The sequence below is a fragment of the Caloenas nicobarica genome, chromosome 6 (genome assembly GCF_036013445.1).
Source record: "Caloenas nicobarica isolate bCalNic1 chromosome 6, bCalNic1.hap1, whole genome shotgun sequence".
In the NCBI taxonomy this organism is placed as follows: Eukaryota; Metazoa; Chordata; class Aves; order Columbiformes; family Columbidae; genus Caloenas; species Caloenas nicobarica.
In genome coordinates this window covers 24652587-24677524 of record NC_088250.1, presented here as the reverse complement: position 1 = coordinate 24677524, position 24938 = coordinate 24652587, and the positions used below count along the sequence as shown (strand labels likewise).

The following is a 24938-nucleotide window of genomic DNA, read 5'->3' as shown; positions in this document are numbered from 1 at the left end:
TTTCTGACAACTAAAATTTTGACAACTTGATTTGGGGAGTGTGTTAAGACCATCAAGTGTGGTAAAAAAAAAAAAAAAAATCTGTGTGCATAAGGAAAACCAAACCAAACCAACCAAGCAACACATCTTTTTAAATAAAGTTGTCCCCCCCATCTACCAAAGAGAGAACAGGTAATGTTCAAATTGAGTGCTAGTTTACTCAGTTCTCTTTTCGACCATGTATTAGTATTGTTAGCTAAAGTTTCTTACAAAGGTGTTTAACTGTAATACTATTTTGGATTAGATCTCAACCACATGACTCAGTCACTAAAGTGACTTACTGCACTGACTAGTCCTTGACTTTACTGGCACTAACGAGGACTGTATGCCCTATGAATTGTATTAAGTATTTACATAATCTTACATACTTTGGACAATATGTTATCATGGCTCATCATTCTTCATCTGTTTTTATTTTGGCTAATTCTGTTCTTTTTCTAGCTCACCTCTGTCTAGACCAACACACAACTCCTTATAAACACAATCTTAATACATAGACATGCAAGCTCAGCTGAGCAAATAGGTGGTATTCTCTAATACTTCTTATCAGATTAACACTTTCCATTTCTGTTTCAGTAGCTTGGAAATATTTTGTTCTCAGAGTAAAAAACAAACAAAAACTAAGAACAAACAAACAAAACTCCCCACAACTTTATTTTTAACTCCTCATGGTAGGATGTATGTCGATGAAGCATCTGATGATGACATTCATTGCAGACTATTATTCAAAGTACTTGCTGCAATGAGAATACTCATTCGCTTTCTGCACATTTTTGGTAAGCCTGTGGTACCTTAGAACCTGTGTCTGTTACTGAGGACAGCAGAGATCGCTCACAGAAATCTAGAGTTCTTCCAGAAGGACAAGGACTGGTTTTTGGCATCCTGAATAGAGGCAGCTCTACAGTGAAAGACCATTGTTCAAAAATGACACAATCATCAGAGATGGTGGCACAGCAAAAGAAGTGCTGAGAGCATTGCAACCAGAGACGCAGTAACAGGTCTATTGATAGCAGTACTTTTCCCCAGGGATGGCGTCTTGTGAGTGACTCCATTAGCTGCTGACAGCAGACAGACTGCGCTGTACTGCGAGCGACAGGGAAACACTCATCAGATGGCCCCGGCCACAGCTGAGGAAATACACAGAAGAGATAGCTGGCAAGTGTGGTGCTTTCCTCGCTGTTCAGAAGAAGTTAGTCACATCCCTAAATTTAATGCTCTGTTCTTTTCCTTTCAGCAGGGCAATCATCTTATGTACAGACTCACTGTTTGCAGAAAGGGTGCTGCTGTTGATTCAGTGCACCCTTGGAAACTTCCCAGGATGCGGAGGTGGGGTCTGAATTCCACACTGGTTGCTAATTGTAAGGAAAACCCCCAAATATCTTGAAATTTGTTGCTTTGAATAATCAGGAGAAGACACCTACCAAATCTTGTTACCTGTCATTCAAAGCTGTTCTGTGCTCAACCTCTTGCACTGCATGCAGTAAAACCTCCCTGGCTGCGTGGCCAGCAGGACGTGTGCTCCCTTTGTCTCCAGCACATTTACTCACAGAAACAGGGTCACACAGCCCAAATGACCTATATCCTTAGAGCCAAGGATTCCTACTCTGTCTACAAGCTTAACAACATCCATCCCTACAAAACCAACCTTGAGGCATCTGCAGGTGCTCTCCACACTTAGAAGATCATACTACCAGCTAAACAGGTGATACACAAGATTTTCTGCACACAATTACTTCCTACTTTGCTCCAAACATATATAGAAAAACACATTACCTTACCTCCCATTCTCCAGTACACATGAGCATTTTTCTGGGTGCAGCCGCCCTCGTGCAGCAGCCCAGCTTTCTGCTGGATCACAAGGAGCTCCTCTTTCTCCGCATGGCAGCTGCCGTGCTCCTTGCCAGCCCTGCAGCCAAGCCTCCTTCCTCACAGCCACGCCACCATCCTGCTCCTTCTAACTTCGGTTTTCTTTGTGAATTCTCCAAGCTCACCGGGTGTCTGCGTTTTAAACATCAATACCTTGATTACTGGCTTTCTTTAGCAGGTTTTCTACTCTCCAAACCCTAACCCCTCTAGAAAGCTTGAAGAAAACTGGCCTAAAATGCCATTAGTCAAAAGTCCTATTCTTCACAAAGGAACACTAATAGTCCTTCATAACCAAGCAGGCTATTTATAGGAATGGTGACAGTGTGTCCAACCCCACAGTACAATGAGCATGAGGCAATCCACACAAGACATGATGATAGAGGCTGTTCATAAAAACAAAACTGGAATTCACGTGCTTTACGTCAATAGTGATTTGAGCAACGATTTTCTTTCCTTACTCCAGAGGAAAGAAATAAAAGCCCTCTCACCACAGGAAACATAGCACAATGTCACTGGAATAATTAATCCATTATTTTAATGAGTAATGTTCACGCTATTTGGATTTTTAACAGTTTTACGTTCATTATAATCCTAATCCACCCTCTTTCTGTGATGCAGTGCTTCCACTTCTCATGCACTTGCTTTCTGCCCAGGTCGCACACACGTTCTGAAGGTGTATCTTCCCCATAAACTGCACTTCAGATTCATCTTAACAGATGTACAATCAGGTCATTTGAACTAAGTAGCAGAATATTAGCTTGGAATAAACAACAGATGAATCCCAGACAAGACCCAGCCCAAACCAGAAATGGCAGGGAGGCAAAATTACCTTAGGGTATGAACAAGAAAGCATCCGTACCAGTTGGGTTGTGAATCAGAGCAGCAAACAGCTGCAAAATTCTCTTCTAAGGTACTAAGTAGGAAGCTGAGAATAAAGAGCAGAAGCATCCTAGCGTGTACATCATTTCCCTGGGCAGGAGATGAAGAGCTGGGGGTGCACTGTAAGGAAAGGGAAAGCACACAGAAAGCAGACAGGGACGAGATGAGTATCTTATGTAGCACTTAGTGGAGGATTGGAAAAACCTGAGAGGCAGGGAAAGGGCATTACTTGGGGCAGAGCTGGGAGCTGTGGTGCCTGGGGCACCCTGCAGTGGCACGGTGGGATCAGCAGCCCACTGGCCCCTTCCCCATGGCCTGGCTGCCCTACTACAGAGGTGAAGGAGCCCAATGCAGACCCCATGGGCCTCAGTCCCAGCTAGGGACCCCTCAGCAACTGTACTGCCGCTTTCCTTCTGCCTGCAGTAATAAACAGAGCAACCATCCTGTCCCTGCAAGATCCAAGTAGGAAGAGCTGATGCTCCACCCTCCCTCTTCACACCCCACTGCCCCTGCCTGGGGCACAGCTCTTTGGGCCGGTGCACACAAGTGTGGAAGCAATGGGCCCTATGCTGCTTCTCCTTGTGCTGCAAGCATGTGGGATGTGCTGCTGCAGAATGAACACCTGTGTCGTCCTCTCCCCCTCCCTGCCTTCAAAGAAATGAAATCCCTCGGCTAACTCCACTCACCTTGTGCCTGTGGGTGATTCCCACCAGCAACCTGGTGGCACAGCAGCTGCAGTGTCCCTTGGAGGGTGGGTGATGTGGGGTGCTGCAGGGCACCCTGCAAAGGTCTGCCCCACTCGGTGTGTCCCTGTCCTCAGGTGGGACCAGCTGTGCTGCAGTGCCATGCTCAGGCAGGACCATGCCTGGCAAGCAGAGCCCAGGGAGGCACACTGTGGCGACCGCTGGAGGGTGCTTCTTTAATGTCAGTGTCACTCATGCCTGTGTCTGCTTTTCAACAGAAAGTTGCCTTAGGCCAGAGATGGCTCTGGGTTCAGTCCAGCCTGTGCTAGGGTATGAAAGGACAGTGGCGGGAGGCAATTTTCTCTGAGACCATCCAAGCTGTGGTGTTTCAGAGGGAAGGGAGAAGAGCAACAAATGACAAGCAGAAGAGCTTCAAGGATGGACCTGAAGTAGAACCGATAGGAGAGGCAGTAAGGTCAGAGTAGGAGTAGTAGGTTGTACTGTAAGAGAAGAGTCCCTTAGAATTGGATGGAAAAACTAGCAGAGGACAAATTTCACTCTGAAGAACAGCCACACTTGTTATCCCCTATGAACTCCTATCATGGCTTTTCATTTATATGTCCCTGTAAGCTAATTAGGGCCTACACTTGTAAATTGGCTGTTGATCAGGAGGCCAGAAGTGCCTGGAAAACAAGGATGCGGAAGGATGGAGCAAGGAAGCCCACCATGTTACCCCAGCCAGGAGCTGTGTGGGGTGGGAGGTATTTCCCTGCTTTCCTCATTTCTGGCTGTCAGTTGCCATTAGTCAGACGCAGTGAGTCTCATACGGCCTTGGCGAGCCATGTCCAGCACAGGGGGTCACCAAACAGCGTGCCCACCATGTGCCAAAAGCATGAGCTGCTCGCGGCAGCCAGGGAGCATGGGGCGGGGGGGGACCAGAGTGTCAGCAGCACCAGAGATCTCCCCTGACCTCACACAAACCCAGCAGCCTTGCTCCTTGTAACAGATGCTGATATAGATTTATATAATAAAAGTCATAAGGACTATTTTTCTGGGCTTTCACCATCAATGTGCTGCTAGGACTGTGATACATCAGGGAATTCTATTAGGAGCCCTTGAAAATGGAATTTAACTGCCTACAGAATGACTTTCTAACAATAATCAGCAATAAAACTTCTCTGCTGAACTTCTGGGTCAGGATAGTGGAAAAGTACAATATTTCATTATGATAGTTTTAACATAAAAGTATTGTTAATTTGTCAAAAGATATTGGACCAAAACCTAATAACAGGTAAATTATTAGATCTGAGGGGGATTTTTTTGTTTGTTTTTACTATTTTTATTTTCTTAAGTAAGTGTAGTCTCCTCCTAAGTGTAGCTTGCCAAATCCTTCTTTTAGTAGAGTGTTTCCAGCTACATTTTTGGCACATTATTTTTTCACTTTTTTTTTTTTTTTTTTTTAATCTGATGACTCAAGAAGGAGAGGTTTGCAAACTCTGACAAGCCAGGATGCCAGACACATGCTGGGGAGGACAGAATATCCTCATTTCTTGTTAGTCTTCGTATGGGTCCCGAATACCTGCAACTCTGGTTGACACTACATTGTTGTGGCACTTATCTTTTGTGCACCAGTTTAATACTGAGGTTGCTGCAAATGATAGCCATGAGCTTTTCTTGTCCCTCAGGTGGCATCCACTTACCCTTTTTGGAGGAAACATTACATAAACAATGAAGTGAGCTAAATTTAGACTTTGACACCTAGACTTTCCATCTAATAGGTGGGACTGAGTCAAGATTAAGAAAGCAATGGACATTAATAGAATTAGTATGATCAGTGGCTCAGGGGACAACAATTTTTAAAGCTGTCACACTAGCAGTACATGAAAATGCATTTAAGAGTTTCTTTGAATGATGTAAAGAATTCACAAGAAAAGAGAAAGACAGAGCTCTTCCAATAGAGATGGTTGCATTTTGCCTTTGTTTCTTGAAGGAATACATTGCTAACAACTAGAACTGATCTTGTCCTTAGGTATGTATCCCAGGCAAAAAGATTACCCAAGTTGTCTGCAGTGGTAGCAACACGTAACCATCATTTATCTTTTTTCTTCATACAGGCGTATGATTAAAATAATAATTTCCTTCTTAAATAAAAATCTGAGGCTTGATTCATCCCATATATAATTCTCTAAGTTCTGATTCTGTTGATATATTTTTTCAGTAATCCATAACGATCAAGAGTCATGGAAAATTTGAAGGGAAAGAGGATGTTTGTTAAACACAACTACATGTGCCCTAATGCAAAAACAGTAGGACCAAAAAATTGTTCTCCTGTAATGGAATGCAGCCCTCCCCTACCCCCAAAATTACTGCTTTTCTTCAGAGCAAACATTTATTTGCAATTTACACTTCCCTAAAATAGGTAAAGCTTGCAGCTGCAAGAACAGTGGTGGTAAACTAATATACAATGAACAAATTACACGTAAAATTATTTTTGACAAGCACAATGAAATCAAATGTTGTCACCACTTATGACAGTCCACCTCACTGACCATATTAATTTCCCTAGATACAGCCCTGAGAGCAGAAACTGAAGGTGCCTGGCATAAAAAGTCTAGATATAGAAGCCAAACAAACTCCCATGTATAACTCTGCTATGCAAAATTCAGTAATAGAAGTACCTGGATATTTTATGGGACAAATTGTTCTGATGTATATTTATTCAAGATAAAACTTATGGCCAGAAATCTCAGGTCTGTATTCTTGAAGATATTTACTTAGTCTGTGGCTAAGACTTTGGGTTGAACTAGTGCTAAATTCTCGTATCACTTTAGATCATGATGGGCAAATACTGCCTGTACCTGATTTGTAGATATAAAAGATGCTGGAGGTGGTGGTGGAAGCAGTTTATGTGTTATTACTTCTGTTATAGTACTACCTCAATCAGAAACAGAACTTTGTGGTAGAAATTGCACAAATATCATTAGATACAACTCATACCTAGAAACTTGACACAGGTGAATTAATTCCACAGCAACAGGGGTAAATTTTGGGGTGCATACCATGCACAGAAGTTGCTACAAAAAGGGCATTGCAATGAGGACAGACTCAAAGGTGATACGAGTCTGTAAGGAAACAGCAGCAGTGAAGAGTATGGACCAAGGAGGGACTTTGTGATGCTACAGGAGCGAAATGAGCTCTGCTTCTGCTCTCTGGTACAGGGACTAATAAGCAGAGTGCGGAGGAGAAATGCAGGCATCATTCAGAGACGGTCCCAGAGCACATACAGCATCATAAGTTACTATTCAGAACAGAATCTAGTATTAAATATATGTAGCTTTATTTTATCAGTCAGAAGTCTGAGTGGAGTGAAATGTAATGCAGTGTTAATAGTCTCAAACTATTAATAAGGAAAATTTAGATCAGTCAAACTATGATTTTCATAAATATTAAAACAGTTAACTATTGTACCATGCATTGAACAATTACAGATGTCCTGTGGGACTACATTCTCAGCAGACATCACAGATCATTTCAGTACAACTTTATATTTGCTTTTTAAAACATTCTTAATGCAGTAAAATATCTGAAAAATGAGATTTGGCTGCATAAACGGACTACAGCCTTCATTTGTGTTTAAAAAATAAAGGCTATTAAAGTGATGCATAGTTATAGCAACTCTGACAAAACAGCTAAACTTCAAGCATAATATTTTCATAGCCAAATCAGTTTCTGAAAAATCTTAAAAAGCAAAGGATATGCCACTAAACCTTTCATGTTATTTACACAAATTATCCAAAAAAACGAGCATTCATCAACTTATCTATATTTCAGAAGGAATTATGTTCTCTTTTGCAGCCAGCATCAGTATTTTATCAATAAACTTGTTGGAAACACAGAGTAATTATTTATAAATAATTTTTAATTCATCAGTTGCACGTATTTTTTGTATTCTTAGGTACAAATTAGAGTGGTTATAGGAACAGATCTAGAATATGTGCTATGAAGCCTTCAACCACGCTTCGCACTACTTACCATTCGGGACAGACCTTTCAATTCAGAAAGTGCTGAATGCATTCAATACCAGGCCCTTTGTCCAAAACCTCTGCTAGACATATCATTTGTCTCTGTTGTGGTAATAAAGAGATTCCTGGCGTTCTGGTATTAAGAAACCAGAAGCAATGTATTAGTTTTACTTTTCCTCTGCTACTTAAAAATGAACACATATGATAGAGCACATAGTTTAGAGACTATGAAGATAGTATCCTATTGAATGACAGACTGTCTGGTTGATTTACATGAAATACCAAGTGCTTGTATGAGAAAAGGTTAAAATTAGATTGACGAGCAAATGTGCTACCAGACTGCTGGCTGACAAATGGCAAAGTTATGCCAACGTATTACTTATTCTGGAGGCGCCCAAGAAGCAAGCAGGAGGACAGTAATTCATGTGCTAGAATACATTCACGTTTAGCATAAACAAAGAGCCCTCAGGGGCTGCAACAGCAACATATTAGCTGTATGTAATTTATGTCAACAAATAAGTCAGTGGAACAATGTCGTTATTAGATATGGAATCTGAGTGACTTGTGCTTTCTTAAGTCAAAAGTGGGCTGCTCTACTGTCATTTAAATCAGTTCAGAATAATGCCTTGTTGAATGACTACATTGTTCTTCCAATAAATTGACTATTGTGCTACATAGTCCTTCCTTCTACTGGTCACACAATGAAAATACGGATTAGTCATGTAGCTTTTCACAGTGGCTCTTAGATTATAGTCTGATTGCTTCTTGGTCACTCTAAAGAGTAGTCTAGTTCAGTGGTGGCAACTCCTTTGTCTTTCGCCTTTCTTTTCAGCAAGTTCTGCCAAGATCCATGCAGTCAGCTATACTAAAGCTCGTTCACTAAGAAATGTGAACTAAAGAAAAAATTTAAGTTGCCCAGCTGAAGGAACTTTGGGTTTTAAAATTCAACCGTGAATATACATTACAAACTGACCTTCATGCTCTGGGCACTCAGCAAATCAGAAAATAAAGTTCTATGTGAGATAGGTGCTAAAATCAGTAACTCAGAGGTGCAGGACACTTCTGTTAGTATTTGCTTTAATGATTAGCAGCCAGATGTGTCTCAATTTAGTCTATACACTGGAAATATCATTCTGAAAGAGACAAAAAAGTTAAATTACTGATGGCTGCTACTTTTTAACTCATTCTATACAGATTAACTACTTACTACTTAAAATTTAAAAAGCTGTTACTTTATGAAATGAACAACACAAAATTGTATCCTTTTCCCTTTGGAGTTGGTGGAAATTCTTTAGTTTACTCCTGTGAAATTACAGGTTAGCTATAGAGTGAATTTTTCCATATGTGAACATGAATTAAATAGGCATTTACAGAGCAGACAATATGGGCTTGAACCTGCTCTTCATTGGAACAACTTTTTGACATTTTGTTAATATGAAAATACACTAAAGCTTTGTCAGACCCAAACCCACTTGCCAACCTGTTTCCTTAGGGAACAGTGTTCTTATTCCCTTTCAAATCGCCATGACAGACAGCATGTTGGGGGAGGGAGCTAATTGTCCCCATTAGTCATCACCTTGTCAGGATGACTGGCAGTCAGTAGCCTTCAGGCTTGCTTGAAAAGCTAAAGCTAGTTAAGATCTTAAGTCTGGACTGGAGAGACAGCTCTAGACCTGCTGCCCCTCAGTGACACCTGAAAAGCTGGTCCAATGTTTTATGCCAGGTCTTTAATATGTCTGGTAGTTTCGTCTTCTTCCAAAACTACTATCAAGTAACAAGGGAGGGAAAAAAAATAAATTCAAGGTTTGAATTGCAGCAAGGTCTCTTTCTAGCCTCCTCCCCCACAATATTATTCTTGCAACTGATTGATGACCAGGGATATGCAGGAACAATTTATTACTATCTAAAATAATCCACTAGGGTGCAAAATAGCCTCTATAAAAAGACCAGCAATTTCTGGAAACATCTTTGCTTTTTAAAGCTACAGTATATTGAATGGAATTTACCATCGGAGCCTTCACGAGTAGCTTGGAAGCAGTTATTAAAGCAGGTATTACGCTGGATTCAGATCTTGTGCAAACAGTTGTAGCTCCCGTGAGTATGATCACACTGACAGGCTGGTTTCAGTCCTTGAGGCAAAAAAGTGAGAGACGCTAGGAGAGCATCTGCTAGCGAGATCAAAAAAAGTCTGTCTTGTTGGCAGAGCTATTGTCCTTTGGTCACACCAATCCTAATTTGAGTCCTGCTTGCAGCAGCATACAAAACCTGTGACAAACATAGTCATGCTGACATTGAGGTGGATGCCAAAAGAAGATAATCACAAGTACTTAAGACTGCAAGGAAAAAAAAACGCAGAGAAGAAAAGCTTTCCAGTCTGGAATTTGCCAAAAAAAAAAAAAAAAAAAAAAAAGGATTTGTGTCTTTTTCTCTCCAATGCTCATTCAATATAAAAAGCAATCCTCAAAGATTGCAAACACACGCCTGGATCAGACACTTTTCCAGAAATTCAAGTCTGTGTCTGTGCACTGTTTAGCCTAAGGCTAGGGCGTATGCAAAACAGAGAAATACTTTATATTTCCAGACTTACAGTATTTGTATTCATGACTGTCTATGAACTGTTCTATTTGTTCGGGTTGCTCTTTGGGTATTTTATAGTGCCTGCCTGATACGGCAATTTGGCGTGGTCCAGAGTGATTCATCTAATTACTTTGAAGAGTGACAAAATCCCGGCAGAAATTAACAAATGCTTCTTGTAGTCCACATCTAAGAGCAAGATTGTGTAGGTCAGAGTCGCGGCCTGGCCTGGGGCATTGATGATGCAGGATAAGGCCAAGCGCTCAGCAGAATCAGAGTGAACGCAGCTGCCTGAAAGGCGTAGGCAAGCCCGTTCCCGTCACCAAAAGGGATGCTACAAAAGCTTCTGAGACTTGAAGCACTACCTTCCTCTGTGGGTTACAGTTAATTTATTCATTGGATACAAGCTATACTACAGATAAAGCAGCAAAAACAACTACTTCTGTTGTCCCTTCCTTCACGCCTTCCCCTTCTGTGTTAGTAAGCTGGGCAGATACATAAGGAGTAATCTTTAACAACCACTGAAAAGTCTTCTTGAATGTACTTTGCAAAAATGAGCAGCCTTTTCTATATCACCCCAAACACTTTGCATAGTTTTATTTTGTAGTATAGGTTTCTCAGTCTGGTCTGGATTGAATCTTTGCAGTCTGCTTGACCTCTCCAGAATTCCCTTGCCCTTTGGCTCCTTTTGCATTCGTCTGTCACATGCAAGCTACTTATCAATTTTCCCTGAGGCACTTGTGGTTTTGGTGATGTTGTGGTTTTGATTAGATTATTCTTTTTTTTTTTTCCTCCTGTGCAGTGAAGGCACCTTTAATCATTTCATTAACCAAAATAAAACTATGGCTTTTTTTTTTTTTTCTCCTCTGGTTAATACAATTCTATTGTTGTCTTAATAATGAGCAAAAACACATTACTAGAAACATGAGCACTTGCATTGTATGTAGAAAGGCTAGATGATAGTTTGCTTTTAATAATGGAAGACTAAAAATGCACCATAACTACATGCTATGAATGGGAGTTCACCTTTTTTGAGTATTCTTTTTGAGTATTTCAGCTTCCAATGAAGATGCCCCCTGGTGGCTACAAGATGAGATGTTATTTAAGCTCTTCAGTAAGAACAGCAGCAGTGGGACAACTAGGGTGCAGGGGTGTCCCCAGTGTGTCCCCCTACCTGCACGAGCAGCCAAGGGCAGCGGCAGTGGGGAGAGCCAGAGCCCAGGCCAGCACAGAGGGTCCCTCTGCGCCCAGGGCTCCGCACCGCTCACTCACCTGCCCGAGTCCAGCTCAACAAGGATGGGTCCCAATGGCTGGGTTACTGATGAGCACAACCTTGATTAGAAAATGGGTTGCAGTCTTGAAAGAGGGCAGCAGCGCACACTGCAGGGCTCATCAGATCAGCCCCATCTGGAAGAGATGAGCTGTTCATATGCTTACTGTAATACACGCAATGGTATGGTTTGTCCTGAATAGTTTTCCCAGAGATGACTAGCTAGTTTCATCTGCAAAATATTTTCAGGAGAGGAATTCCTGGAACCACTTAATTTTTTCTTTTTTTTTTTAAATAACTGAAATCAGGATTTTCAACACTTTGGTACAAAATTCACCCTAGAATGGAGGGTAAAGCTTTGCTGTTTCTAGAGACATGACAGTGAAGATGGAGCTAGACCACTCAAATACAGTTTACTAAGAAACAACTTAAAAATCAAGGGTTCCACTCTCACAAGCAAGCTGATGTCCCTACTGCTGTCTTTGCTCAGTAATTTCTGCAGTTCAAGAGCTCGTGGCACAGTGACTGCACGAGTTGCAACAGGCTTTTTGCTATGTGACACCTGTGACTTGCTAATGAGCTTCCCACTCACGTAGGAACCCTCTGCCTGCTAACAGCTGGAGCTAGTTAACTATGGCAAGTGAGCAGAGCAGGGCTGAAAGAGGTCAGGAGCTCACGATAGACACAGCTGGTAACTTCTGGAGCATTTTATTCTACCTAAGTGCACTGGCCTGTCTTAAAGCTGTTTGAAACTTAGTTTTCGTTCTGTTTTGGCAAAGATAGCAACACTTGTGGCTCTTTGAATATGCGCTCCTCCAGCTGCACTTGAATGTTTTCTTGACACAAGACCTGGAGTATGATACTCCCTTGGTGCAGCCCCCGCCGCACACCTCCCGCCCCCCACCCCACGCTGCTGCAGCCTGTACACCAAGGCCCAGCTCTGATCCAGCCCAGATGCGTAACCTTGACTCACACTGCTGAAAAAAAAGCCATGAGAAAGTCCGTGGAGAGATAAGAAAGGTAAAATTAGCGAGAGAGGTTTGGTAGAGCTGTCGAGACAGGATTGCTGGTAGCTCAGGGATTCAGAAAGGAAAGCAGCAACGTGGAAAGTTATAAAATCTAAAGGAAAAAAAGAGGGAAGATAGTCAGGAAGCATCAGGTCAGTTTGTTGGGGCAAGTCACCAGTGCCAGGGAGGCTGATGCAGCTTGGCAGAAGATGGAAATGCAGCATGCTGAGGGTCTGCTCCAGGGAGCAGCAGGGACTGTCCCTTTCTGGCCAGCAAAGCCACCACAGGGACCTTGCTGGGTGAGCATGCTCGGGCTTAGCCTAATAACTCATTAAATCCTACCTATCTTTTCTGGGTGCTAGTCAATAAATAACTGCTTTATGCTCCTGGTTTTGTGTATTCTGCTTACAGATTATCTTTGAGATTGGCTAAATATACCTGAACAAACTGATGCAAAAGTGAGGCCGTAAGAAATACCTCTAAATACATGTTCATATTTTTTACATTTGCTCGAAGGCAAAAAAAAAAAAAAAAAAAGTATTTTATCATTGGTGGAAAAGTATTTCCCATTGAGGAAAGACTGAAGCACACAAAGGAAAAGTAATTTTCTATTTGTGCTTTCAAAAAGCTAAGGTGATCTACCAAAACATATTTACCAGTAAATTTTCTCTTGGCCTTCTTTTAAACTGTTGTTTTATTCCATTACCCTTAAGTGCTTTACAGATAGTACATAAAAACATCAGCCATGTGTGTGAATTCCAGGTGGTGAAAATACTGGGGAAAATTCCTACTGCAGATGACTTCTTTAGGATCAGCAGCGTACAGGCACAAATAATTTTCCCAATGTTTTTTGCCTCAGTAACCTGAGCATGCTAGGCCCTAAAGCAATAAAGCTACTTAGAAAGGTACCTGAGCAAGCTGATCTCAACACCAGTAGTGTGCATGTGGGAAGTCTTCAGGGTGCCACATACCTTCATTCTTTGAGTTCTCAAAAAATCTCTTTCTATCCCAGTGAAGCTGTTGAAAAGAGATCATGTTATTCAGCTGAAGGGAGACTGACAAAATACAGCAGAATTCAGAACACCACTGTCTTCTGGGATATGGGAAAAATTCCAGCGGTATTTTCCTGTGATATGATTTCTTCTTTACTAGAGAAATGGACTGCACAGGCTTCTCAGATGGCAGGTGCAGTTAGAGCTGTCCTGAAAAGGACAGACCAACTCCCTCCACATGCAGGCTGTCACACACTCTGCTGGTCGCTGCAAGGTAAATCTTTGCTGTTCTGACATCAGCTTGGCTTTTCTTAGTAGCTGGAGGAGAAGTTGCCAAACAGAATAGGTTTTGTATATCTTAACCCCTATTCTGGATAGAATGAATGGACCAAGTGTGAAAGCCAAAAGTCTCAGATTTGTTTGGGTTAATCAACGCCAGAATTTGTTGGCTAGGGAATGATACAGATGATCTTTCACAGTTGAAAGAGTATGCCAGTGTTGCAAGCGTTTGGAAGGTAACAGCATACGTGTCTTAAATGCACCAAATAACATATTGGCTTTCACAATAAGACACTGCTGGACAGGACATGATTGAATCTCCCAACGCATGTGGAAGTTTGCAAACAATTTTGGAGTAGTTGATCAAAGCAAAAGGAACAAGTGCAGAGAAGTGTGCACAGGAGGAGTAGGAGTACAGACTCTTATAAATATTCTGGCACATAAACCACATTTCTCATATGATGTTTCTGTAGAAATCGAGGTGGCACAGTTCTAGTCAATCATCGAATTTGTCTGGTATGGTGGAAGTACCACAGTATAAATTAAAGCCAGAAGGGGAGAGCAAACCAGCGCCTTTTCAATTTTTTTTTCCTGAAAAAAACTGACGAGGAGTACCAGGAAAGTGCTTCAGACTACTCTGATTTACTCCACAAATATTCTAACCCAATATATGCGAAAAGTCATTAGCAGGGCTCAGCTCATCAACAGTACTTGGTTACACTGCTGTTAATGCACTGCTTGCACTTGTCTTGCCCCTGCCTGGCGTAGTTAATTTAGAAAACAGAGAAAGAGAAAATACTTTGTTCAGCACCTGAAGAAAAACTATATTCTAATCACTAAAACCCAACAAACAATAGGGTCTGTGCATAATCTTCCACAAAATATTTGTATCAGTTTAAAATCATCCTACATGAACATGATACCTATGAGTATTTTTGAAGAGGTAAAACATTTTATCAACAGGGTTTTTTTGCAAGCAGGGTTAAAAACAAATTGTATTCAACAGGATGGAGTCAATGTTTGAACAAGACAGCTGGTAATAAATGAGTTTTATTATATATAATAAAAGTCTCTCACATAAAGACATTGCATTATTGCAGACAGCCTGATAGAAATGGTACACACAACTTACTATATCAGGCAAAAGGTAATCTGAAAGTATTCGTTCTTATCAAATATATTTGGAGTTAAGGTAAGAGAGCTAAGTTTATCATGAGGCTAATTAGAAAAGCAAAGAGATAGCAAAAAGCCTTTCCAACCTGCATTATTCCGAATCTATTACATATCACTTTTGTAAGGTAGTATTCATCCTTAATTCAAAAAGACTGCTTGTTAATTTGAGACTAATTCAGTATGGTGGCGACTAAGAATAACGTAACAAAATCCTTTGTTTTCTGTATTCATCTTCTCATCCATTGTATTTCAGACAGGCAGCGTACTGGGCCAGTACTTAAATAACCATAGAATGGTAAAATGGCATTTCTTCAGTTACATGAGTCTAAATGTGTTCAAGAGCATACAGTGTGAGGTTTTTTCTCTTCATTACTAATAAGAGCCATCATTGTTAAGTATGTCTTTATTACATAAGCTCATGTAAATCAAGTTTCCTAACCTCTAGGTGAATCCCTTTCACTACCTCCACTGGAACGACATTTATTTTCCATATTTCACATCAGCATTGTGTGACGGAAAGCTTGGCCTGTTGTAGGGTTGGTAAAACCCTTGGTGTCAAACCCCAGGTGTATAACATAAAGGATGGGCTTCCAGGGCGCAGAGGGTTGTGCGGGGCGGCACAGCCGGCAGTGAGTGAGCCTCCCCTTCGCCTCCCCAGCACCGGTGACAAGGAGCAGGAGCCCACCCAGCACCCACGCACTGCCGCTGGCTGCACCCTTGGGTGCCCCAGACCAGGTCAGAGCCCCAATACAACACATCCATACAAAGCTATGTCGAGGGCTGTGTGACTGGAAAAGCATTTGGCTGAGTGGACAGATTAGTTAATATTTTACTATATTTCTTTTCCAAGCCTTTCTTTGGGCAGAGCAATCCTCCATCTGATATGCACCATCGGCAGTGGGGATCTTGCCAAAAAGATAATAAAATTCAAGATTATCTTTAAAGAAATAAAATACTCAAAGATTGCAGCTGGAAGGCAAACACTTGGAATAATTTTTACTTCCAGTGAAGTGTCATCTCTGGTCTCCAGAACTGGGTATGCCAGCCAACACCACTGCACTTGAGAAGACAAGAGGACTTTCAGGCAGCAATTCAATGCCACGAACTACTAGAGTGACCCTCCATCTCCACCCTCACCTCTAGAAAAGTTGCCTTGCATTTACAACTACAGTGTGCAAACAGTTACATACAACTCTCCATGTGGGCTGACACACAGAACAACAGAGTTCTTGCATTCAAATCAGATATTTCAACATATATTTCTTATACGTCTTTTCCTGTTTTATCTGAAAGAATAAGTGACTTTGTAATGTGGCCCAAAAGAGTTAAAATGTGATTTTCATGAAAGACAGAGAAGGGAAAAACCCAACCTGTAAAGCAGAAAGCAACTCCAAGCACCCCAAAATAAATGTGAAGGCCTTACCATAACCTGTTTGGGTTTTCCCCCATTAAAGGAAGGGTTGAAGGAAAAAGACAATGCATTTTCTTTTTTTTTGGATATTTTTTATTCAAAAGTTTTCAAAGAAATAAAACAGAAAAAAGCTAACAATCTAATCAAATTTACAGTTCAAAAATGTCTTTTGGCGTTTAACAACAAGTCCTAGGAAACAAAACTACAGAGTTATCTTGAACCGGACAAATAAGTTACCACTGGCAAGTCTGTGGCACTAGTAAAACAAAAATAAAAAATTAACTCTCTTGATCATATAGATATCTCTATGAAAATCTTTTTTTTTTTCAATCTGTACAAAAGGTCTTTCTTCATAAATTAATTTTTTTATAATTTAATGGCTGTCTACTATGTGATGTTTAAGTAACTGATTATTTCTTTATGTACAGAGGTTAAATTTCCCAAATCTTACCCAGACAATGAGTATGGCACTTAGTTCAGACATTTCTGGCAGCAGCTCTTCCCTCCCTCTAACACAGCTATCATACTGCAGTTGTCATTAACGCAAAAATATCAAGTAGTGAGAGATCCAGGTTTGGAAAGTCACCAGATACAGGCAAGGTGCTGCAGGAAGTCTGGACTTTGACAAAGCAGTAATATTCCAGGGAGCATAGAACCAATAATACCACAACTTTTTTAAAAAAAGAAAAAACAAAAACACATCTCTTATGACTATGTATTTCACTAGAATCTACACTTCTCAGAGCAGCAATTTACTTTTGAAACTATGAAATGTCACCGACATCTATACTCCAATACTCACACAAAATTTAAAAACTAAAAAATACTCGAAAGAAACAACTGCTTAGCCCTAGCTCCCGAGCTAGGATGATTTGGTCTGTGGAAACAGGGAGGGCCAGCAACCTGTCCCAATACAAAAGGAAATAAACTTTGAGGTAGATAACTGATCATATACAGCTGACCAGAGAAGTACACAGTTTTGGAAGACAACTTAATTTATCATTCGATTTAAAACATATGCAATTGTAATAAAGAGCTTTAGTAGCAGTGAATTATCTAATATGTGAAGTACAAATAACTGTATTTATGAATCAGGAATTTCATAGTTTCAAAACTGGTTTTCTTTACACTTAACACTTGTAGTGATGATGTAAAGTGTGGCACTGCTTGGATCCAAGTCTTCCTTCATGCTTTTGTGTCCATACATCAATTAAAATTATAAAACCTAAATGCAAATGTACAAAAAAGGCACATTCTCCTAACCGCAAACTGGTCCGGCAAAAATAAAGAGTACAGAAGACGTAATGCTGAGACAAATCAGAATTATTGGTTACTGGCTCTTTGTTCTTTGGTAAAGTTACCTTTTAAAAGTGCCAAGTCTTTTTATTTTTATTTACCTACTATAGAGAGCTAGTACCCAATCAATTATGCTTCTACTTAGATCTCAGCGTGTGTTTGAAAACGAGTTCTTTAGCTTTTGCCATTTTGCTGCAATAGCAACTTTTCTGTTTGCTAAGTCTCAGCACAATCCTCATCCTAAAGCACTATCATTAGTATAAAGGAAGGACAAAAACATTCGGTGATATCCCCACCCCAAAGTCCCTACTCTAAATCTCCCTATGCTAAAACTAGAACATCAAGTTAGTTTCTGAAAAAAGGCAAAAAAAGATTTTACATTGCATCATACAGCAGAATTCCTAAATCATTCAAACTACCAGAGGGAACTATTGGCATATGGCCTTACAAACAATTTATCCTATTAAAATTTCCCCAGTCAGAAAATGTGTTTCACACAAAACATTTTTTCCCCTCTTGTATTTCACTACCTTACATATTATGTGAAAAATCATTAAAAACACTTACTACACATTAAAAAAGCCAAATTTTCAGCAATTTTTATTGACTACCTTTAGAAGCCCTATGCTGCTGTTTTACAAGGCATAATAGACCAGCTCATTTGGTCAAAGCATTCTACACCATTAGTTTGGACTACTTACTGAAACAGCTACAGCATTGAAAGATTTAAGGCAAATTGGAATTTATAGAAAAGGATAAGACACTTCACACTACATTAAAGGAAAAACAGAAAGCTAAAAGACCAGACACTATAACTGCGACACTGCACTAAAGCAACACTCACACACTGCAAGCACAGAACATCATCTTAGATGTTTTACTATTTTAAACTTCAGAAAACCCATTTCATACAATTAAAAAAAAAAAGAAAAAAAAAAGAAAGAAACAAACAAAATAAAAATAAACCAAAACACAAATTCTGTCATGCACGTGAATAAGTCTCCGTGGTCATCTGTGCATACCCAGAAATTTGAATTATTTTTTTTTTTGCGTCATAACACTTGATAAAAATTTTTTTTTACTAAAATAAACCTGTTCATGGGAACAGCTACTAGATGAATTTAAGGTTTTTCTTATGCACCTTATAGAACTTATAGCAAAAATAGTTTTAGTTGATTTCATTATAAATAACATTTTCAAGAACCTGTGCAAAACTGTCAATAATTCCTAAAGCACGATTGATCAGTAAAATCCATGATTGTTTCAGCCTTTGCACCCTTTTCCAGGCCAGGTCAACACTGGGCATCTGTAACACAGAAAGGTCAGAGCTAGAGCAAAGTTACAATCACATGGGTTTTTTCTAATGTAGCTGTCCATAAAACTAAATCATGTCCTATTTCAGACAGCTGTGAGAAGACTAAGTTAAGCTGAGTGCAAACTGGAGAAGGAACACAGGTGGCAGCACAGGTGCTTGGCCCTTCCCAGGAGAAAGCTCTGCCAGGACACAACCCCAAATGCATTTTCCCCTCCCTCCAATACCTGCTCAGCTATTTCTCTAGGCAAGACAAAGTCCAGTATTTTAAGGTTTGTACATTTATAGGCACATATACAATTATAATAGGTTTTTTTCAAGGGTCTTTGACTATTTTCACATAGTAGCAACTTCTTTAAAAGAAGCTATAGAGTCATTAAATGTAGCCATTAAAAGAAAGATGCTGTGTACTTCTGATTGACTGCATCTACTTGTGCAAATGTGCTAGTTGTCATTTAGCCCTTACTTACGGCAATAAGTATACTAACTTTTAATAGGACATTCCCAAAAGTGCTGCATGTGCATTGAGAAAGAAGTTTCAATTTCACAATACTAACAAAACCACAACAATGAAGAGACCGCAGTGTTCCCTGTATTTAGGGCAAGAAATAACTGCCAATTCCCTCCCCTTCACCTGTCTGAAAAATGGCAAGTACCAACATGTTCCAGGGACAGAAATACCAAATGCCATACTCTGAGGCTGAAATCAGCTGAGTAATATTAACCGTCCTCACGCGCCCACTGCCATTGCTGACAGATTTCACTGGCTCCTACTGCATATAAATACAGGTGACGGTACTTCTCTGAAGAATAAAGTACATGGAGGATTGGCTTACAGCAAATGCACAGGGTTGCTCACTAAGCTCGGTGTTCTACACAGAGTCATTGTTATAAAATATGTCTCAAATGGCAACACATCCCATCCTTTCAGGAGACCAAAGGCTGCTCCTCCTGCCTGGCCCCAGCCTCTGGGAAGACTCTGACAGGCTGGGAGAGGGAGGCAGGAGGAGAGACACGCAGGATTGCACTTCACTGTCTGCCACAGATCCCTCTTGGTAAGGACGTTGTACATGCCCGCCGGGAAGACTTAAGGTGAAACAAATAATTCCTTGAAAGCAGTTAACACCAGCCAATAGACTTGGCATAGGAAACACGCAGGGGCCATGACTTCAAAACCAGGAGATGGATAACGGGAAGAGCCCATGCTTTGCTTTCTCCCTGCCCTGGACGTGGCTTTCTCCAGATGCCGGCATTTGGCCAGACTACAATACTAAACACAGGTCATACGTTGCACTACGCAGACTGTGCCATCTGTTGAAAGTGTGAAGTTTCCTCATTGGTTTTTTCTATCTTTACATTTTTGAACATATAAGAAATCCTTATGCCAGTAATGGGAAGGAGAGCAGTGTTCTCAAATAACACAGGTGACCGGCAAAATCAGAGGTAATGGCAAAATGTGTGTACTGTTAGATCTATACATTTTAGGGGGAATAACACCAATTGGAAGTTCCTCACACATAACTGATTATGATTTTTGAGTATCCAGTAAATGCCATGAGAGCTGTAGAAAACTCTAGCACACCATTGCAGCTGAACAGAATTTTTCAGTATGAGGTCTTACAAAATTGGATTTAAAAAGTAATGTAGTCAAGTTGCCCAGTTTACAAAGCACTCAGAAAAAGATGCGTTAAGGAAAAACTAAATTTCAGAATTTTAAAACATGGAGGATGAAGAAGGGGATGGTTAGTGCAAACAATATTTTCAGGATGGCAATCTACAGAAAGTAAAAATTCTGCATGGAAGGAGTTCGGATAAAACTAATGGTTGGTCAGTAAAGCAAGGCCATGCAGGCAAAACCAGAGGAAACCTGGAGCATGAAAGTATTAGAGCCAAGCTACGACATGGATTAAAAACTGTCAAAATTCTGGACCAAACTGCTTTGTTCCCAGAATAAAGGATGAGCAGGGAAGCCTTCAGGATAAAGGGTCAGTGAGGATTTCTACCAGACCACCTCCTGGCCTGTGGTCTGTCAGTCAGTCACCAAGCTGCATGTACCACAGAACTAGAGCATATTATACATATAAATGCAGCTCCCTTTAGCGTTATGATTCTAGTATTTTTGCACTAGTTAATTTTTATTCTTGTATACAGCATGCTGCCAAGATGAACAAATTAAAATACAAAATAATCCAGTTATGCTATAGAGAAGTTATTAAAACACTATTACTCATAATTCATTAACTCACTTCTGGAACCCGTACTTCCTTTCCTGGCTTCTAACTCTGGCCAAGTTCAATTTAACTTCACTGCCTGTCCCCAGATACTATCAGTGTTAGTTATATGATACTAAAAAAAAAGCTCAGTACAGAGAACTGTAAGTTATGAAACAAAATATCTTTGAATTCACATCTTTCACATGACATGATGAGCCCCTACCTCACAGTTACTTATTTTGCTGATACGTATACGGAGAATGGTCACTGGACGTCTCTACTGTAACCTGTTGTTGACCACTGGCTTCCTGCAAATAAAATGGAAGACATGAGACACAAAATCAGGCAGCATTATCTGCAAACTGCATTTCTATGTGACTCCTGCAATTAACAGCCTTCGAACCTAAAGTCTTTCTAATATTTCTCAAGCAGGGTACTCCAAATTTGAGGCGATAACTTTGCATTGATTTACATTTCAGTAAATAAATTATATCATTGTGCAAACCTTGTACTTCTCCAGCTGCTTTGATGATAATTAAAAAAACCTTTGACATTATAGAAATAAATACACAGAGGAAACAAATAACTGCTAGTATATTTTCTATCTGCAAATGCAAAAGAGCACTCCATTCCTCTCCTTTTGAGGGGCATCAAAGAGAATGAGATCTACTTACCACATGTGCAAACACAATTGCTTTGAGCACCATGGTGTGATCGGAATGAGGCACACAGTGCAACCAGCTCATTACCAGAAGTCTTTCTCTGACCCATACAGGCAAATGCATAAAATGAACCAAACAAGTTCTGGAGTTTCTGGACAAACAGACTTTGAACGGACATGTTTTTTTCTTACAGGCTCTGTAGAGTCTGTCTAGCTCTCATTCTGAATACAAGAGCTGCAGCATACCTTGTCTAGCTCCTCTGTTAAAGTAGTTCTGGCCTATAAAAGGCTGCAAGGTAAGGCAAAATAATAGACAAACTACTGCGTACTATTTAGTCACACTCTTCAACTGGACTTGCAGAGGGGTTTATTAGGCAAATATGCAAGGTATCCTGAGATGCTAAGGTAAAACCAGGATTCTTAGCAAAAAGTTACAATCATGGTCTGTTGGCAGAGAAGTTTGCTCACATTAAAACTAAATGAAAGGCCAAAACGACAATAGCCCCCCCCGGTTTGTTCCTGTTGAAAGTTGTGTTTCACAAAATACAAAGTTCATCTCAGCTATGCTCATAAGGAAGACTGCTCCAAGTACTGTACTGCTACTAGTACAGGTCATTCTTTGTTATAATACTAGTGATATTAGTTGAGAATAATGACACTTTATATATAGTTTTAATATACATTCTATTCACAGTACATTCACAGTTACCATGTTAAGCTTTAAAGGGTAGTTTTCCTAGGAAAACCAAAATCTAATATCATATTCATGTCTCTTATCTCTGATCTTTTATAAAATATACTGACCTCAACAGGAACCGCTGCTGTCTGGACATGTGTATATTGGGGTATGTAGGCTCCTTGCATAGCTGTTGTGGCTGGCATGTACTAGAAAGACAGAGAGTCCATTAAATTGAGTTTAAGCCCAACGTAAATTTAAGAGTATTCAAAATACCTATCATGGTATCGTTTAATAGATACTGACTGCTTGCCTAAAGCAATGTACATGAGAGAAAGACTTTTCTGTCTGAAATCAACAGTCTTTTCAGAAAAATGAGATACCTGTTTTAAGAAGATTCAAACTTAGACTTCAAAGAATAGGTAAAGGACTTTTCCTTCTCTGTTAATCCTGATCATCATATTTTCTTTGTTTAAATCTATCTGCTCAGAAAAGAAGGGACTTTCAGTTCAGAAGCTAGCCTGGTGTAGTTTCTGTTGCACACTTTGTATTACTTCCTGCAACTCTGATTTGAAGAGCAAAAACCAACTATTTTTTCTTTTTCGCTACAACTCTGGAGTTCCTGGGTTCCTTTCATTTGCTTTGATCTATTTTATTCATTCCTTTCCAATTTCTGAGCTGCTAATAGACTGAATAAAAACTGTTGAATATGATTTAAAAATGGAGACAGTTCTTAGTATTTTATGGGATGAAAGACTACTTAAAGGATTCATTTTTTCCTACTTGCAAGCTGCACATGCATATCGTGATCTACCCACAGTATTTTCTACTTGTGTAAATTGTATTTTGTATTAAATTGCTACATACTGTTCCAGTACTGCCTAATGAAAGATGACTCATCTGCTGTGTCAGAGGGCTTATCATCGATGCAGGCTGTAGTGACATGGTGTGGTCCATGGAGGGAGTCAGCACAGCACCCTATTAAAACAGAGAAAGAAAGAAAAAAAGAAAGAAATGGTTGTGGCAACACTCAGATTTTAATTATGTTTTTGATATAAGAGTCTAAGTACAGGCTGTCCTTTCGAAGGGATATACCACAAGAACTCTCCTTAATCCCAGACACTGACTCAGGACGCAGGTCTGGGGCATTCTGAATATTCTACTTGAGCAGATGCGCTGTGCACAGTTTGGTAATGGGGTAAGAACAGCATTGACTCCCTACTGAACATGCAACTGATGTACAATGCACTTGAGACAGCTGCTGAAAACACTTTGTAAAATATGAGTTTAACCAGATGCTAACTTTGAAGTAAACATTTGCACACATTACCAGGTATTGATTCACTCAGCTTAACCTTTGGAATTTCAGGCTTTAGGAAGAAATCGTTGTCTTCTCTTTAGGAAAGAAGGCTCTGGCGGAACATTTGTGCTAGGGGAATTCCACTTGTCACGTGCAACGTTCACACACAAGACAGTTGCCCTAATTAATGGCTGGTTTCATTAGCACACACACATTTTAGAAGAGTGAGATAGCAATGCTGTGTAGAAGATTGATTCTTTGTCTAAATACTAGCTACTGTGATTACCTTTCTTTCAGTCCTGTACCATTTTGTTAGCATCGTAAAAAGTATACATAGAATTTTTAAACACTTGAGATTGCTAAATATGGAGGGCACACTCGTAAGGTTTTCAGAGTTATGCGAAATGGAGGTTTATCAACAAATTTCATTTACCAATCATGTTCTACAAAAACATGTTTCCAAATATTTTGCATGACTTATGCTTACAAAAGTGTTGATTAAAATTGGTGGAGGCTCAAAACTAACAGAAATAATTGCAGTGTACTGAAAGCCAGCGTTTTGAATCAATAACTAATCCTTAAAAAGAAAAGAAAAAAACCTACACAGTATAGCTGGAAAAACAACCATGTGATCAGTGTAGATGAAATGAGTCACAGGCACATCAAACACTAAAAGAATTTCCTGTCTGTAGACTGCAGGCTTCTCTGCAAAGCAAATGAGCAAGACAGCACCAGCCTCTGCACAGGCCAAAACTGAACTTAAATCAGAAATTTAGATCTCTGTTTTCAACTGTGAAACCTCATCTTGCATACCTGTAAAACTAATATGCCTTACAGCATTGTAACGTAATAATTTGTGCCTTTCACGGCACAATTTGCAAGATGTTTTTTATGAAAATCTGTGTTGGTGGAAAGAAAAGTTAAAAACCAGTTGTGTATGTGTTTTTAATGTCAAAAATCACAAATACAACAACAATTAAGTGTGTGAGAGGGTGCTCTGGTTCAGCATCCCCTTCTCTGCATGCACAAGAAGAAAAGGTCCTGCCAAGAAGATTTACATTCTATAATCTGCATGGAGAGGTTAATTAAAGTCAAGACAATATCCCTTCTATATCTGGAAACAGACTTGTTTGTTAACCACAGCAGTGCACACATTAAAGTGCCTGTTACTATTTGTAATGCTCATCTCAAAAAAGTAAGTCTTAGATCTAATGGTACTTAATTGGCAAAGGACATAGACAAGAAGCAAAATATCATGGGAGAGTATAGATTAGCATGCCTGACA

At 40.0% G+C, this 24938-nt stretch overlaps 2 protein-coding genes across 7 annotated transcripts in view; both read right to left on the bottom strand.

Annotated features, from left to right (window-relative positions):
* The window catches only part of ITGB6 (integrin subunit beta 6), a 55574-nt gene extending 47913 nt beyond the window's left edge, over positions 1 to 7661 (bottom strand). For 2 of the 4 annotated variants that reach the window (XM_065637316.1, XM_065637322.1), the window contains exons 1-2: positions 7500 to 7661; positions 1818 to 2037 (exon numbers count right to left, since the gene is read on the bottom strand). The gene's annotated coding sequence lies outside the window, so the exon portion shown is untranslated. Of the gene's footprint in view, positions 1 to 1812; positions 2038 to 2734; positions 2905 to 3470; positions 3912 to 7499 lie in introns of all 4 variants that reach the window. The other 2 variants (XM_065637317.1, XM_065637318.1) reach the window with 2 other exon arrangements.
* An 8645-nt stretch (positions 7662 to 16306) lies between these two features.
* Positions 16307 to 24938, bottom strand: part of RBMS1 (RNA binding motif single stranded interacting protein 1) — a 150369-nt gene continuing 141737 nt past the window's right edge. For all 3 annotated transcript variants that reach the window (XM_065637531.1, XM_065637532.1, XM_065637533.1), the window contains exons 11-14: positions 23221 to 23331; positions 22482 to 22562; positions 21240 to 21324; positions 16307 to 18797 (exon numbers count right to left, since the gene is read on the bottom strand). In XM_065637531.1, the coding sequence (XP_065493603.1) occupies positions 21247 to 21324; positions 22482 to 22562; positions 23221 to 23331 (270 nt within the window). In that variant the 3' untranslated portion in view covers positions 16307 to 18797; positions 21240 to 21246. The remainder of the gene's footprint in view (positions 18798 to 21239; positions 21325 to 22481; positions 22563 to 23220; positions 23332 to 24938) is intronic.